An 18,296-nucleotide genomic window follows, 5' to 3' on the forward strand; every position below is an offset into this window, starting at 1 on the left:
GTTGCTTCCAGAGACAGTTTGGAACTCGGTAGCTAGTGTTGTAACCGAGGACAGATCATTTTTATACTCTACGCGCTTCAGCACTCGGCGGTCCCGTCCTTGTGTGGCCTACCACTTCGTGGCTGAGCCATTGTTGCTCCTAGACGTTTCCACTTCACAATAACATCACTTACAGTCGACTGTGGCAGCTCTAGCAGGCCAGACATTTTACACACTGACTTGTTGGAAAGGTAGCATCCTATGATGGTGCAACGTTGAAAGTCACTGCACTCTTCAGTAAGGCCATTCTACTGCCAATGTTTGTCTGTGGAGAACTCATGGCTGTGTGCTCGATTTTATACCCCTGTCAGTGACGTGTGTGGCTGAACTAGCCGAATCCACTAATTTGAAGTGGTGTCAACATACTTTTGTATATATAGTGTATTTCTATGGAAGGCATTTGTAGAGGGAAATGCATATGCAGCATATAAGGTAGGCTACAGTAGCCTGCCTTACCACACTCCCATGCCGTGGGTAGGCTACAGTAGCCTGCCTTTACCACACTCCCATGCCGTGGGTAGGCTACATTTAGATTCCTGGGGTGTACATGCAGCTCACATGACTGCTGCATATTACTGTAGACATTGTGTCAAGATCGGCAGGAAAACCAATGGGGTTCCTCTCTGTATGTGTGTGTGTGTATGTGACGTAAGGGAGGCGGGTCGGAGGCAGGTCTGCGTGTATGTGTGTGAGCGAAAGAGTGTGTGTGGAAGCCTATCCGCCAGGCTGTCGGCTCCTGCACTGAGGCACGGTGTGTGTTGCGCGGCTGACCTCGCATTGAATGGACTAGATTTTCCCAGCCACGTAAGTACACACCACGGCCGGAAAGGATGTCTTGCTGAATCAAGGGAAAGGCCTGGGAAAGTCGGCCATCCCTTAATTCCAGCAGCTGAAACAGTCGACGACAGTTCCTTCGGTTTTTAAAATTCGTCGCAAAGGACATCCACTTCCGAACACAACAAAGGGCTACGAATTCTGGATGGTTTTCTCTCCATATTTGGTCGATGGCAATCCCCGAAGCTCGCTGCATTTGTGGAACGAACAAGGCCCATCTGACACTGGCCTGGTAGCTATGAAGCAATAGCATTGCTTTCGCTATCAATAATTCATGTTGATTTTATATATAGCCTACGGTAGCTTGCAGCGTCGGTGCGATTTTAACCGCGGTTACTTTGTATGGTCTCAGTCTGCAAACTATTAGACGGATACATTGTTTCTATTTTCTGAAACGTGTCATGCAATTTAATTAATCTGCGGGATAGCTTTATGCTAAATATTCAATCTAGCAGTCCAATCGTTATTACAAAACTGACATTCGGTAGGATTTGAGTGTTTCGTTTGTAGCAAATCGGCGTTGCTGTCTCTCTCGCACTCTGAAAGCGTTCATCCTCTTCTGCAAAGGGCTGCCGTGCGTTATGGGGCAGTGAACAAGGATTTTGTTTTAGTCCTACAGCTGGGTAGATAAAGACCACATATAGCAAAAATTATCTTCGAATTGCCCTTTTCTTTGCATGTATTGCATATGAGCCCTCCAGCTGTACATATATAGCTTGACATAGCCTAGCCTACGTATTACAGTGTAATAGGTGCCCTTGCAAAGGTAGCACAACATATAATCTAGATTGACATTTTTTAAACGGCAGCTACAAAGTATTGGGCCACAACAACCAATCTATTGACTCAAGTTTACATCCCTGCCTTCGAAGAGAAGAAGACCCCCGATAGTTTGGAAGTATTTCAGGGAATCCTGATGAACATACAGAGATCAAATCCCATCAACATCTCGCGTTATGGGAGATCACGGCACAAAGCAACCGAATTCGAGGAGTTATCTTGCTTGAGGACTACAGAATCCAGCCAGAGTTTCAGTCCTAACCTAGGATCCCCTAGCCCCCCCGAAACACCGGATTCCTCCCACTGTATCTCCTGCATCGGGAACTACCTGCTCCTCGAGCCATTGGAGGGGGACCACGTTTTCAGAGCCGCCCACCTGCACACCGGTGAAGAGCTTGTATGTAAGGTGGGTATTCGAGCTATAAGAGTTGTATGGGCCCTTGGGTTGATTGACGGTCGCGTTAGTCATCGAGAGATTGCAGCAGATATGGGCCTATATTGTAGCAAACGTCATGCAAATTCCAATCATCTCGAGGAGATCACATTAGCCTAACCACAAAACACCATATTTGGTCAATCCACCAGGGTCATATGCAAGTTGAATGTAGAATAGAGTTATAGCACTATAATAAACCTGAACTTGTTCACAATGCAGACATCTATTTTAGATATATAAATATACAGTAGTTACATGTTTATAGCTGTAGGGCAAGCCTAGCTGGTTGCCTTTTTTAATGCAAATTACCCACGGACTGTCCAATAGGGCATGCACAACTAAACAATGCACTGTATAGATAAATAACCGGTGTTGGCGCGAAATTTGTCTCCTGATATTTTATGCATGAATTGGAAATACAGAAAGTGAATGGAGTGCAAAGCAGGCAGACAAGCAGGCAGCTCAGCTGGCGCGTGTCTCGGGAGCTATGTGGGTCCGGTTGCATGATGTAACGTCGACAAAGGAGTTAGTAACTGCTCTCACAAACTAATAGCCCGTGTAGCACTACCCAGTCCTTTGTTCCTCATTGTTAAAAAATGAAAATGAGGTTTTCCCCATTCTCCTGCGCATGCAGCCTGGTCTCATAGACAAGACGTAATATAGTAAATTAAAATCTGGGAAACTGAAATTAGTAACAAATGTTATGTGTGGTATGGTTACATAAGACAGACGTTTACTTATGGCAAAACCTACAGTAGGGGGGTTGGTAGGGCATATAACGCAAATGTCTATCCATCCAAAGGTTGCGAGTTTGAATCTCATCAGTGACAACTTTAGCATTTTAGTCCACGGGGCTCCTGAGTGGCGCAGCGGTCTAATGCACTGCATCACTACAGATGCTGGTTTGATTCCAAGCAGTATCACAACCGGCCGTGATTGGGAGTCCCATAGGGCGCGCGCACAATTGGTCCAGCGTCGTCCGGGTTAGGGTTTGGCCGGGTTAGGCTGTCATTTTAAATAAGAATTTGTTCATTACTGACTTGCCTAGTTAAATCAAGGTTAAATAATAATAATAATTAGCAACTACTTTGCAACTACTTAGCATGTAGCTAACCCTAACCTTAACCCTAATGCTAATGTTAGCCACCTAGCTAGAATTTGTAACATATCATGAGTTTAGCAAATTCGTAACATATAATACGAATTGTAATTCATAACAGCATATAAAATGGGTGATGGACATCCACAAATGAATACATACCATACAAAACGGAACATACAGTATCATACTAAAATGGAGGAACTTATTTACTTACATAATAATACGAAATGCTCTGAGACCAGGTTGGCACATAGCACACGTGCTCCGCTTTTCATTACTACCAAAATGACCCACCATTTCCCATGGCAAATGGATGTATAATATAATATTGTTTCAGTTCTTCTAGTGCAATATGAATATAATACATTTCATTGTAGTTACATTTCCAACTTGTTGTTGTTTTTCTCATAGGACACACATCACCAGAGGGTCTGAAAGATCCGATATGTGGTCGACTTGTCGGATAGGACTTCAATTTGTGCATAGGGCAACCTTTTGGCCTTTGTTTCCACCTCTGTACAGTACATTATTGACTTAACTGTAAATCGATATGAATAACCTTACGGTAACTCTTTACATGAGGTTCTACTGTTTCCACCACTGTAAAGTACATTATTGACTTAACTGTAAATCGATATGAATAACCTTACGGTAACTCTTTACATGAGGTTCTACTGTTTCCACCACTGTAAAGTACATTATTGACTTAACTGTAAATCGATATGAATAACCTTACGGTAACTCTTTACATGAGGTTCTACTGTTTCCACCACTGTAAAGTACATTATTGACTTAACTGTAAATCGATATGAATAACCTTACGGTAACTCTTTACATGAGGTTCTACTGTTTCCACCACTGTAAAGTACATTATTGACTTAACTGTATATTATGATTATTGGCGCATTGGATACATGCACCCTTGGGTACATTCAAATGATTAACCCTAAACAAGGTCATAAACATGACCTGATTAATAGACAAAATACTTAGGCTAAAAGCACACAGGCCCCATCGGAGCACAGTCCTAGAATGATAAGTATGGCCTTTGGCACTGTAACTGCCAGCGAGCTATATTTATACATCTGACCTCCATTTTTACTGAATGTTGCCAAGCAACATCAAAGATCAATTTGTAATCTCAGAATTGACAGTTTACTGCCTCGGCGTATTAGTAGAACCCAGCTACAATTGTAGACCTTGAGAAGCACACACACTGCGGGGTGAGCCAGAGCCTATTGTTTTCTAACCATTTACCGACTCGGAGTCGAGAGGCTCGTTCACCTGGGCTGCACTTGCTGAAAGTCGAGGTGGAGAACAGAGGGGAGAAGGGTTACTATGGAAACCGGGGGGAGCCTGTAGCATATGCAAGGAGGGCGACAGCGACAATGTTACAGAATGGTCACATTCAGATATAAATGTGTGCATGCAGAATATGGAACGGTTACCCTGTAGTTCTATGTCTTTACCTCTCTATCTGCAGCAGCAATCTAAATGTTGCACCCCATGGAATGAACCTTGGTCTGAAGGTTCTGGAGTCCTGGGGGCATAGGCATATTCATTAAGGTGAAACATTGGAGAAATACAGAGCTTACCCGGTTCTCTATTCTACACGATGATAGACAATCACATCTGTTCTAGTCTACACAATGTGCTGAGCAATGACTGTCATCTCCATTGGGTACTAAACTCCTTCCCCCTCTTTCTCCCCGCCCACCCCCTCTCCCTGCTCCCTCCCCCTCTCCAGGTGTTTGAGATAGGCCGCTACCAGGAGTCCCTGGCGGCCTACTTCGCCCTGGGCAGACATGAGCACATCAACCAGGTGGTGGAGGTCCTGCTGGGGGAGAAGCGGGCCTACGTCTTCTTCGAGAGGAGCCACGGAGACATGCACTCCTTCGTCCGCACCTGCAAGAAGCTACGCGAGGACGAGGCCGCCAGACTCTTCCGTCAGATAGCCTCGGCTGTGGCGCATTGCCATGACAACGGCGTGGTCCTCCGGGACCTCAAGCTGAGGAAGTTTGTCTTCCGGAACGAGGACAGGTGAAGAAGTGGACAGGGTGGGGAGGGGTGATGGATGGGTGGGTGGTGGGGCTCTTTGTAAATCGATGTGAATGTAAATAACCCTACGGTAACTCTTTACATGAAGTTCCACTGTGCATTAACACTGTGATTACTACAGTAACAATGTAATTGTTACATAATAATGGAGTTGAGCAGTTTCTCTTTAGATCAGAGGTCGCCATATTGGAGGTACGCAATATAACTAGGAGTACACACGCACGTATGTGGTTTCGGGACAAGCAGGGAGACTGGATACAGTCTAGACTCCCGGCCAGCTAGCTGAACTGCTGTTAAACTGGTTAACAGTGAAGCAGAGATGCCAGGAGTTGCTTTGTCTGACAGATGTTCAATTACATTGGGATTTACCATGTAAGGCTGTGGCACAGAGTAATGAATCGGTTCTACACCGACATCAGCTGCAGGCTGTAGTATATACTGACCCCTGGTGGTGGGCTGTCCACATTTATCACTATAGTGATCCAGGAGAACAGTGATAAAAACATATTCTAATGCTGCTTTTTTAACTGACTGTCGAGGCAAGCATGTGTTGTTCCTGGCACTGACTGGATGCCCTCTATCTGAATGCCCCAGCCCAGACACACACTGAACTCAAGTCAGCTTTGTGTTTTCTCCTCCAATGGTTGAGGTTACATTGGGTGAAGTGTAAGCTGATCCTAGATCTGTTCAGGACCACATTCTGCTCCAACCTGACAGTGGAGTAGAGGCCCTTTTATCTATGTGAATATGTGGCTGCGTCACCCTCTGGCTCTGCTCATTGAAAAGGGAAGCTGAGCCACACTCATTTAATAGCAGTATTCACGACCTTGGCTGCCATGACAGGACCAACCATGTGACAGGGTGGGATGTGAAACCCTCCACTGAATGATTGATGGGGGCAGAGCGTGGTTCAATGGGGTGAAGAGAGACACTGGGGTGGGGACTGGGAGTGCATCTAATTCTAAGTGGCTTCCTTCCTCTACTCCTGTCTTTGTATCCTCTCCTACATCTGGACTGATGGAAAAACACAAGCTAGCACGAGATGAAAACAATAGAAAGAAAATCTAAGCAGTACAGTGGTAGGCTACTGGGAATCTGCTTTCGCCTATCCAGCTCTTTCAAATTAGTGCAGATGAAGGAAAGGAGATGAGGAGACCGGAGAGGACGCCACTTCAGACTCACCCTGGCCAAAAGCCAAGTCCCAGAGCTTTTAGTGGCAGGCCAGAGAAGGGAGAGAGAGAGAGATAGGTGTCCCAGTAAGTTGATATGGCCACAGTATTTGCAGTGTGTGGTGACAGACTGGGAAACCTGCTTATGTCATCATGGTTGAATTCACCACTCACTGCCCCCAGGAATGGTTATAGGCCATACTTGCTGGGATTCAGCATCAGCCAGGGGATATCTAGAACCCAACCTACAAGCACTGTCCCTTACTGTACCAGACAGTGACCTCTTAAACCAGCAATGTGTTTTAATGTATTTTTAACATCTTTATGGGGATGTTAAACATGAGATGCTATGTAAGCAGTAGTAAGTCATATGTCAACCTCTTTATTCTAATGGCTGCCTCGAGTGTTTGCTGGTATGTATGTTGCAGGTAGCTCTGTCAGTGACATTTACAAATGGGCTGCTTATAAAAGGTTATTATTGGACCCATTTGAGGTAATGCACTGATTGCATACTCTCAACTACCTGAACTCAAGCTCCTGGAACAAAAGAAATCGGGAAACAAGTGAAGAGGACGGTAGAAAATCCCACAATTAACACAAAGTCAAGCCTAAGCCCAAATCAGTGGAGGTGTGTGTTTGAGCACTTGTGCATGTGAGTGGAAGATATTTTTGGAATATGCATTAGCCACTGCTGCAGCTCTGCTCTTCTCCTTAATGAACCTTTTACTGCAGTGGGCTAAATCAGGGTCGCACCGGGTTTCTTGGTAGTCCTAAACAAATCTACCTTGAAACCAAAGTACACACGTCACACACATGGTTGTGGGCTTCAAAAAAAGAAGACCCCTGTGCCCAATGGTGGTAAAAGTACCATATTGTCCAAAATGTTTATTAATTATGAAAAATATGAATAATAGGTCATTTAACTGCAGGAAAGGGCTACAATGGATGGAAGTGTTCAGTTCTCCCTGAATATGTGCGTGTGCGTCTCTCAGAGCCCACTTCCACGCAAACAGATGGAGCCACTTTAGGTGGAGCCTCACAAGTGTCCCGTTCTCATCGGTGTAGAGGGTCTGTACACCGTGAACCGCTCCAGAGTCCTCATCAGTCACGATGCCTCTGAACAACCCTTCATTATGATCTCAGAGAACCATGGCTGTGAGAGGGTCTGGTTTGAAAAGAGACAAGGCTTAATGGTTCTCTGTTTTTCTTTTTTGGATGATAACACTTTTGAGGGTTGATTCCTGTTTTCAAACTCTTCTTACCACATGCTTGCTCAAGGCCTCTGAACTGAAGTCGTCCATGGTGGTTCTTGGACTGGAGAGGTCTATTGAATCAGCTGGGCTATAAATAGGCTGATGCATGCTGGCTGGCTGGTTGCGCTGCTCTTATCTCTGTGAATGGAAATGTCAGATGTAAGCCCCAGGCATTATGTGCTCTATGTAATTTAATGTCCAAAGCTATGGATCGGCGATGTCCATCACAGTGAATTACATTGCGATCCCACTAGAGGAGGGCAACTGCCTACAGTGATCAAGAACTGTGCGGCAGAGGCATTTCTATACTCACAATGTACTTTTGATTTTATGGACCAATTACATTTAAATAAGAAAATGCGTCATTGTCCATCGGTTATATAAAAGGTCAGATATGATTCTTATCAGAATGTATTTTGTGTTCATCCTCCTGTGGAATGAGGACTCTGGGCATTTATATTTGTTTGTTGTCTGTTCTTGTCTCCCTCCAGGAGCCTTGTGAAGCTGGAGAGCCTAGAAGACACCTACATCCTGGAGGGCCATGACGACTCTCTGTCAGACAAACATGGCTGCCCCGCCTACGTCAGCCCCGAGATCCTCAACGCCAGCGGCAGCTACTCGGGCAAGGCGGCCGACGTCTGGTCCCTGGGCGTCATGCTCTACACCATCCTGGTGGGCCGCTACCCCTTCCACGACGTAGAACCCGGCTCCCTGTTCAGTAAGATCCGCCGGGGCCACTTCAGCATCCCAGAGACCCTGACGCCCAAGGCCAAGTGTCTGATCCGGAGTATCCTCCGCCGGGAGCCCGCAGAGCGCCTCACATCCCGGGAGATCCTGGAGCACCCCTGGTTCTTATCCTCCGGGGCAGCAGGCGGAGCTGTGGTCCAGGGGAGAGGGGAGAGGGAGCAGGAGCAGACTGTGCCCGAGGTGAACATGGAGGAGGAGCTGGATCAGTTCTTCAGCTGAGCAGACAGGAAACAGGAAGCACAAAGGGAGGACTACCCCACAACGTGGAACAAATGCGACACGCTCAGAAAGAGCCTAACGGTAGATTAGTTGTTTAGCAGGTGAAACATTGTCACTCACAGAAAAGGTGTTTCCATCTTTTTTTCCTTTCCATTCCATGGAAAACCAACCTCGAGGCGGAGCCAGGTGGTGAATGGCTCACAAACATCACGGGGGCGGGACTTCTGGTAAGAGGAGTTGCCGCCACTAGACATGCAAGTCGCAAACAATGTAGCAAACATAATCTTTTTTTTCTTTTCGTGGTGCTTTTAAAAGTAGATACATACGACATGTTGTGACGCTACAGCAAGCACGAAGGGACAAAAGACCTCAGCCAAGGAGAACAAGACACATGTCAGTCAGTCAAACTGCTACTACACTCCTCTGAGTTTTCACATGACCAGGTATAAATTGCCCACTAAACCACAGATCTAAGATCAGATAACCCAACCCTCAATCCTAATCCATTATTAGGAAGATTAAAACAATATCTGACCCTGGACCAGTGATTAGGGCCAACTTCTACCTACTCTGTTTCGAACAATCATCAGGACAGATGACCTCATTTTTGGTTGCTCACTCATTGTTTGTCTCTCATTACCTAACATGACCATTGACCCTAGGTTATAAAGCTCTTACTGACATAGAAGACGGATAGTTACTCAATTATTGTACGTACCCGTCTTCAGAAACCTGTGTGCTTCATCATCTTTTTCTGTGTAGCCTTATTCCTCTTCCCCACTTATTGTGTGCATTTCTTAAAAAAATAAAAAAAACAATGTTCCACCACCATTCATTTATCATGAATTAATAAGGCTAGGTTTTAAGTTTGATATCACCTTGTTGTGTTAAGCTATTCCATTCAGTTGTTACTGCTGCTTTCATATCTTCTCCTTAACCTTCATTTGTAACCTCTCTCTCTCTCTCATTAAAGCCTTCACCAGTTGCATCATGCACTTGATTTGTTTAGGCTCGGTGAACGATCGTTTTCACCGCTCTAGATGCGCTTTCTCTATTTAAGTTTAGCTTTTCATTTGTAGGAACGGAAAACGTTACGTTTTATTTAAATTGTAACATCAACTATATACATATAAATATATATATATATATATTTAAAAAAACATTGCAGGGTTTTTCTTTTTTCCAGAGATTCCTTTTACATGTATGTATTTGTAGGCAATATTTTGGACACAGGACAGGTGCGATGGGAAAAAGGCTGTCCGAAGTTTTTTAGAAAAAACAATTCAACTTTTTGTGCCAGTATTTCTGTGCCCCCACCACCCATGCCGACTTCAGTCACCCTTAATATATTTTATTTTGAACTTGAAACCAATTATTAAAAGATACCATCACAGTAACATGGTCTGCAGTAGCCCATGTTGATTTTCTTCTGCCTGCGTAGGTCCTGTGAGACTGTCCTGTTCTGAATGGGTACCAGTGGACATGTTTTGTCGTATCTCAATGTTACTTGAATTTGTGTTTTTATTAACTAGTCCTCGGCATGTGCCCTATGAATGCTATTGCCTGCCTAGCAGGGTCAAACAAAAACAAGCTTGTTTTTATAAAAGTAAAAACACAAGTGAACATTTTATCAGAAATTTGCTATTTTGAGTCGCTTTTAAAAACTGACTATTGCTTTTATTTTTGTTTCGTAGAATGAGCTGCCCATATTTGCGTTTAGTGCTGATTTGGTGCTAATGTTCAAGGAGTCTTTTTGTTTTGGAGGGGAGTGGTGCATGGTGGGAATTCTGCCTCGGATGTTCTGATTGTAAAATGTAACAGATTTTGGTGTTTTGTCCAAATTTATTCAGTAAATAAATTGTGAACTGCACATTGGGTTTGATTCTTCTCTAAGCACATCATAGATATTGTATCTTTGTGACATTAGGCCTCTGTATATTGTTACTCAAGCCACTCTGATGGTTATTACAAAGTGCTTTGTATCGAGGATTGCGTCCTGTCTAAACATTAGCTCAGGCCACAGTGATGTAACCGCTGTGTTTTCCTGGAGTACATTACAATATGAACACTTTAGACATCTTTGGGTGAAGAGCACCTAAACACATTACAGAATGTCTCAATGCTTAAGTGCTGAGCTCACAGTGTTAAATTAACAGATATAGTATTACCCCAATTAAGCGTAGTGTATTTGACCACACACAATGTTGAGACTTTCCACCTGTTAGACTATACATTAGGCTAGTTCACTTCAGATACTCTGCTAATGGAGATAGAATCTGTCCACACACAACAGACTTGAGCAAAAAATAGTAGTATTTTGTAGTTTATTTGAAAATACCAAAACTTTTCAAATACTCAATGTAGTCCAATATAGTTTATATAGAGTTTCAACTATTAGGCAACTACAGTGCATTCGGAAAGTATTCAGACCCCTTAACTTGTTCCATATTGTTACATTACAGCCTTATTCTAAAATGTATTAAATAGTTTTTCCCCCCCCTCATCAAAATGCACAAAATAACCCATAATTTTTGCAATTTAAAAAAAAACTATTGAAATATTACATTTACATAAGTATTCAGACACTTTTACTCAGTACTTTGTTGAAGCAGCTTTGGCAGCAATTTCAGCCTTGGCACACCTGTATTTGGGGAGTTTCTCCCATTCTTCTCTGCAGATCCTCTCAAGCTTTGTCAGGTTGGATGGGGAGCTTCGCTGCACAGCTATTTTCATGGCTCTCCAGAGATGTTAGATCGTGTTCAAGTCTGGGCTCTGGCTGGGCCACTCAACAACATTCAGAGACTTGTCCTGAAGCCATTCCTGCATTGTCTTGGCTGTGTGCTTAGGGTCGTTGTCCTGTTGGAAGGTGAACCTTCGCCCCAGTCTGAGGTCCTGAGTGCTCTGGAGCAGGTTTTCATCAAGGATCTCTGTACTTTGCTCCGTTCATCTTTCCCTCTGTCCTGACTAGTCTCCCAGTCCCTGCCTCTGAAAAACACCCCCACAGCATGATACTGCCCCCATCATGCTTCACCGTAGTGATGGTGCCAGGTTTCCTCCAGACGTGACTTTTGGCATTCAGGCCAAAGAGTTCAATCTTGGTTTCATCAGACCAGAGAATCTTGATTATTTTAGGTGCCTTTTGGCAAACTCCAAGCGGAATACTTATGTAAATAAGGTATTTCTGTTTTTTATTTATAATACATTTGCAAAAATGTCTAAAATCCTGTTTTCACTTCATCATTATGGGGTATTTTGTCTAGATTTCTAAGGAAATTTTTTTATTTAATTTATTTTAGAATAAGGCTGTAACGTAACAAAATGTTGGGGAAAAGTCAAAGGGTCTGAATATGTTCCGAATGCACGTTACCTTTCAGAAAACCAAATAATATTTGAATATATGCAAGTTATTTGAAAACAAATAAAAATGTATTTCAAAACCACAAGATTTAGTTGAATTAGTCTAAATATATGATCATTAGCATATGGGTTGAATGGCTCGTAGATATGAATCTTAATATGGCCTATAACCTAGACTTAAATACACAAAGGACATAGAATCACCGCAACATTAGAGTAGATCACTTTTGAAGCTTCAAAATGAGTAACAAGTATATTTTCATAAATGAGTGAGACATAAGGTAATACAGCAACACTTGACATCAAGTTCTTATTCATGTGTAGTAACTTTGTAATTATTGTTACACAGGCACAAAAACGGTTTAATATTAAGTGTTACTTAGAATGCTGACAGTAACACAATATGACTAAAGTGTCCAAAGGAAACTAAATATTTCAAAACCGCCTTCGTGAATCAACAGCAGCCAAGGCAGATCTAAAATTATGTTTGTTTTGTATTCTGAGTAAACTATACCTTGGTATAGTGTGTTTGAAACAAAAACACACCCCCCAGATGGACAAATAGGTTTGAAATTATTTTTGCTGAGCATCCAACTTGCTGTTTGAAATGTTTGCAAATGGCTTTGAATTACTCTGCAGTATTTTCATGAATTGCAACTTTCAACCGTTTCAGTGGCATGTTGAAAGAGTCCTACAGGAGTGGAGTGTCACAACTTATTTATATTTATCTGCACAAAATATCATTGGTTAATTGGTTTGACTTGATGTACACCTGGGGCAATGGACATTCAGGAGAATGGATATTTACAAAATGTTCACATAGAAATGTGTTGTGTAGATCCAATATGACTGTCAGTTAGATTGGAATAGTATAGGTGAGTGTGTGACCCCTGTTCTATTTCTATCTTCAACATGCAGTCCCAAATACAGCCCTGCCTTTGGCTGTGGTGATCATGACATTTTGTCAGACGGTTATTGTCATGCAAATGACTGCCGGTCTCACGGTAATTGACCATTAATTAACATAAACAGGTTAGGGCATCTCCAGGCCTCCACACATACAAGCCACTGATGCACGCCTTTGGAACATCTATACCATCACAATAAATCCATTATTTATTTTAGGCAGGTCTAAAGAAACATTATGATATGAAAAAATGTATTTCAGAAGAACAGAATATGAGTTGGCATACCCTACTGTATGCTATCTGGCTATGCTCCGTGCCATAGGCTGTAGGCTAGTTAATTTAGCTGACAAGATATGCTTATAAGTCCCGTGCCATTTTTTATAGTATTTTATAGTAATAAGAATATAATTGCATTTAGCAGAATAAAATTGAAAGAATATTTTTCCAATTCCGGAGCAAGTGTGTCAAGGTGTGTATAAAAGGCGAAGTCGGGTGCAGGAGAGCAGAGTATGATAAATAAAGCGCACCGGGAGCACAACAACACAAACGCGCTCAAAAACACGGAACAATAAAGTAAAGCGCTAAAGAACATCGCTTGACATGAAAACAATTACACACAAAACATGATGGGAAACAGAGGGTTAAATACAATTAGATTGATTGGGGAAATGAAAAGCAGGTGTGTATGAAAACCAGACAAGACAAATGGACATATGAAAAATGGAGCGGCGATGGCGAGAAAGCCGGTGACGTCGATCGCCGAACGCCGCCCGAACACGGAGAGGAGCCGACTTCGGTGGAAGTCGTGACAAAGTGTGCATATGAAGTGGCTATGTTGAGTGGGAAAAGGGATCATTTGAAACAGATCATTTTGGCTACATTTAGAGTTATTTGGCAACTTTAGTTGGGAATGACACAACCCTTAGAATGTCTAAGAAATCAAAACATATATGGGCTGCATGGTGCGACTATAGGATATTGATGATTGGGAAAAAGTTGCAATAAAAAGCTTGCACTCTGTTCCTTGCCTCAGGCTGCACAGGCTGTTCTCTCATGAAGTGATCATGTGTTCACCCATCAGACTATTCTCAATGTAATATTGTCTTTACTAATATGTAAACTATATTTCAATTTAGAATGGGCCATGATCACATGGACAGGAACAGGGGCAGAGGAAAAATGCATGTCATCCCTATGCACTGGAATAGTGAATGGAAGCCACTTGCCCGCGGTTCGTTTTTCAATCATGCGAGGTAGGCTACTCCCAGTTTATGGCAGAGCATGTGCTTAATAATAGCTGAGAAATATATATAGTAGCAGCTGGGATCCTTTTTTAGTGGGAACCATCAAAACTCTGCTTTCACATGTGATTGCATATAGAAATGTCTGGGCTTGTTTCACTCCACGCATCAAACACTGTTTGAGCAGCATGCAGCCTCTCGCTGGGCGACGTGATATTCCGCCCCAACTCTGTATGCCATGGGCTCTCCAACCCTGTTGCTGCAGCTACCCAGTGCTTCATTTGGGAAACAAAGTGAAATCTGTTTGCACGGTGGTGAGACATTCTATATAGCTAAAGGTAACGTGTCAGCCTAATCATTATGAAAATATAAAAAAATGACCTATTACTATTATTGCTATTATTATTATGACCTATTCAAAATCTAATACAAATTCACTATAATTGTAGGCTAACTCAAAAGCTGCCCTGTATAATCAATGAACCAAGAGCATCCTAGATGAATGGATAAAATGTTGGAAGAGAAGCACAAGGCAACCATTCCAACCAGTATGCATAGTAATACAGCCCACACTTAAAGGTGATTACTAAAGTTTGTATAGGCTAGACCAATTACTGTATGTACCAAAGACATCTTACATCTGTTTTTTTTAAATGTTTTTCTGCCGTGCGTGATATGCTGTTAGGCTATGTATTGTAGGCTCTAATGACACAGTCATTATTTTAAATCAGTTGTTTGTTTTTTTGGGGCTCTAATATAGGCCTATGGATATGCATTAACTCTAATATGCTTATGGGTGTTTTGAATTAATCACCTTAGAAAGTGCTGTTTGGCTTGAAACAACATACACAACAACCATGTTTTCCACTCAGTTTCAACCTGTTGTACTTCTTTCTTCAAGTGAACCAATCACAGCGCGGTGAGTTTTAAAAGCACAATACTGTTTTGATGAGATGTGTTTGATGTGATTTTCCATTGCATTTGCATTGATGTCAGAGTGGTTAAAGGGACAATAGGGCCCTGAGTACCAGGCCATTAGCGACCTGATGGCCATTAGCAAGTTGGGTACTGAATGCATGTCCAGAGTGCATAAAATGAGATTAACTTGACTCAATGGTCACCTGGAATTTGACTGCAGTCATGACTCGTGACTGCCGGTGTGGAGGTAATACAGTCACCGCAACAGCCCTAGCCCTGCCATTAGTTGAAGGCAGCCAATCCAATAGTTTCAGAAAAGTAGTGACTTCCAGAGATCTTTATTCAAATAGTTTTAAAAAAGTCACTTTTTGGGATCTGTATTCAAATAGTTGTAGTCACCTCCAAAGTAATTATTCGTTCCCCTGCAAAAATAGTTACTTCCCACAAAGCATAGTTAAAACTATAGTTATCCCAGGTCTGTCACACAAACCTGTTCTCATATACCCTCTCTCAGGAGACAGTTATACCTAACAAACATTACCACTGTCCTCTAAAGACAGAGCAGTGAATTCTCTCAGCCTGTCAAACAGACATATTACACATTTATAAAATGTTCTCTCTTTCCAGAGTCCCGCAGCACAGACCGAAGGCACAATTACTGAGGTGGCTAAATTTGTCGGAAGCCCGCTGTTGGATAATCCAACAGATATAGATTTAAAGGCTTATGGTGCTGAGCTTATTTTGTTGGGATCTGAGTGCAGAAAAGGACCAGAAGGACAGAAACTATTTATCCCTGAATAACATTACAACCATGGCCGCTGTGCCCATTAACTGACAGACAGGAGATGTGTGATATTAAGCTGCTTCTGCCAGGCAGCGCCATTTGAAAGGCTCTTTAGAAAAGTGTGCTTTTTACATTGTTACCTCAACAAAACAATAATTTTAACCGCATTATCAGATATGCATGGAATATGAAAAGATCGCAACGCTCTATTGTGTGAGAAAGAAGACAGAAAGGATTTTGACTTTCATTTCTTCACCACCTCTGCTCAAACTTGCAGACATTAGAAAAACAACTAAACAATCATGTGAGAAGCTCTTCACTAAACCATTTCCTGGTAGTTCTCTACTCTCACAAGAGGGCCCATATTGCCCAAAATATATGTTCTGTCAATTTTGCCGTGCCAATGTATTTTCAATGTTTTTGATAGGCCACCTGACCTTTCCTCGCTCCTCGGACTGACCTCCTTCTGTCACTGAATCCCACTACAGGAAAGAACTTCATAATCTAATTTGTCCCTCCAATAAATCAAATTTCAAACCAAATCAAATCTTATTGGCCACATACACCTGGTTAGCAGATGTTAATGCGAGTGTAGCCAAATGCTTGTGCTTCTAGTTCCGACAATGCAGTAACATCTAACAAGTAATCGAACAAATTCACAACAACTACCTAATACACACAAATGTAAAGGGATGAATAAGAATATGTACATATAAATATATGGATGAGCGATGGCCGCGCGGCATAGGCAAGACGCAGTAGATGGTATAGAGCAGTATATATACATATGAGATGAGTGATGTATGATATGTAAACATCATTAAAGTGGCGTTGTTTAAGGTAAACAGCATCTGGTGTGTGCGTGTGTGTGTTGTTGTTGCACCTGTCATGTTTGTGCAGGGTAATCCTGATTAAGGTTACGTCCATCACATAAGTGAAAGGGAGACAGCTGCTGTGGTATAGGCTGCAGATATAGGATGCCTGTCCAGATTATACGTACACAAATATATTACTGATAGGGAATGCTGATAGCCTCTCAATCATATGCCGCAGCATCATTTTATGACCATCATTTCTTTATCTAGCAATTAGCTTTTTTCCATTGTCAACATTTGTTGTTCTTTTACATTGGTGTAGTTCAGTCCATGTTCTTGTCTATTGATGTTCTGTATTTTGTCATGTTCTTTGTTTTGTGTGGACCCCTGGAAGAGTAGCTGCTGCTTCAGCAACGGCTAAAGGGGATCCGAATAAAATAGAGTGAACAAAAATATACACGCAACATGTAAAGTGTTGGTCCCATGTTTAATGAGCTGAAATAATGATCCCAGAAATGTTCCATATGCAAAAAAAGCGTATTTCTCTCAAATTGTGTGCACAAATTTGTTTACATTCCAGTTAGCGAGCATTTCACCTTTGCCAAGATAATCCATGCACCTTGTGCTGGGGACAATAAAAGGCCACTCTAAAATGTGCAGCTTTGTCACACAAAACCAATTCCACATGTTTTGAGGGAGTGTGCAATTGGCATGCTGACTGCAGGAATGTCTACCAGAGCTGTTGCCAGAGAATTTACCATAAACCGCCTCCAATTAGAGAATTTGGCAGTACATTCAACCGGCCGCACAAACTGCACAAACTGTCAGAAACCATCTCAGGGAAGCTCATCAGCGCGCTCATCGTCCTCACCAGAGTCTTGATTTTTCTGCAGTTGTAATCGACTTCAGTGGTCAACTGATCCCCATAGTGGCGGTGGGGTTATGGTATGGGCAGGCATAAGCTAACGACAATGAACACAATTCCATTTTATCGATGGCAGTATGAACGCACAGAGGTACCGTGACGAGATCCTGAGGCCCATTGTCGTGCCATTCATCCGTGCCATCCATCACCTCATGTTTCAACATGACAATGCACAGCCCCATGTCCCATGTACGAAATTCCTGGGAGCTGAAAATGTCCCAGTTCTTCCATGGCCCTGCATACTCACAAGATATATCACCCACTGAGCATGTTAGGGAAGCTCTGGATCAACGTGTTCGACCGCGTGTTCCAGTTCCCACCAATATCCAGCTTCTTCGCACAGCCATTGAAGAGGAGTGGGACAACATTCCACAGGCCACAATCAACTGCCTGATCAACTCTATGCGAAGGAGATGTTTTGAACTGCATGAGTCAAATGGTGGTCACACCTAGGGTTGCAAAATTCCAATTTTCCCCGAAGTCCCAGTTGGAGGATTCCTGGAATCAGGAAGGAATAAGCAGGAAATCTGGAATCCGGAAGGAATAAGCAGAAAATCTGGAATCAGGAGGGAATAAGCAGAAAATCTGGAATCAGTAGGGAATAAGCAGAAAATCTGGAATCAGGAGGGAATAAGCAGAAAATCTGGAATCAGGAGGGAATAAGCAGGAAATCTGGAATCAGGAAGGAATAAGCAGGAAACCTGGAATCAG

General features: G+C 42.6%; 1 protein-coding gene across 2 annotated transcripts; it reads left to right on the top strand.

The window, feature by feature from the left end:
* The first annotated feature begins 582 nt into the window (after nucleotides 1-582).
* Nucleotides 583-10,507, top strand: trib2 (tribbles pseudokinase 2). 2 transcript variants are annotated; one of them, XM_024420852.2, is made up of 3 exons: nucleotides 583-843; nucleotides 4,939-5,231; nucleotides 8,163-10,507. In XM_024420852.2, exons 1-3 carry the CDS (start codon nucleotides 598-600, stop codon nucleotides 8,635-8,637), a joined length of 1,014 nt encoding a protein of 337 aa, XP_024276620.2. In that variant the 5' UTR covers nucleotides 583-597; the 3' UTR covers nucleotides 8,638-10,507. The 2 variants fall into 2 exon arrangements, with proteins under 2 accessions (XP_024276620.2, XP_024276619.1); XM_024420851.2 differs by having other exon boundaries at nucleotides 733-2,059.
* Nucleotides 10,508-18,296: the final 7,789 nt, after the last annotated feature.

This window comes from Oncorhynchus tshawytscha, linkage group LG05 (genome assembly GCF_018296145.1).
Source record: "Oncorhynchus tshawytscha isolate Ot180627B linkage group LG05, Otsh_v2.0, whole genome shotgun sequence".
Classification (NCBI taxonomy): domain Eukaryota; kingdom Metazoa; phylum Chordata; class Actinopteri; order Salmoniformes; family Salmonidae; genus Oncorhynchus; species Oncorhynchus tshawytscha.

Coding starts and splice junctions, on each gene's coding strand:
- trib2 (XM_024420851.2), top strand. CDS start 1,790: ATGAACATACAGAGATCAAATCCCATCAACATCTCGCGTTATGGGAGA. Junction 2,060..4,938: donor GTGAAGAGCTTGTATGTAAG/GTGGGTATTCGA, acceptor CCCCCTCTCCAG/GTGTTTGAGATAGGCCGCTA. Junction 5,232..8,162: donor GTCTTCCGGAACGAGGACAG/GTGAAGAAGTGG, acceptor GTCTCCCTCCAG/GAGCCTTGTGAAGCTGGAGA.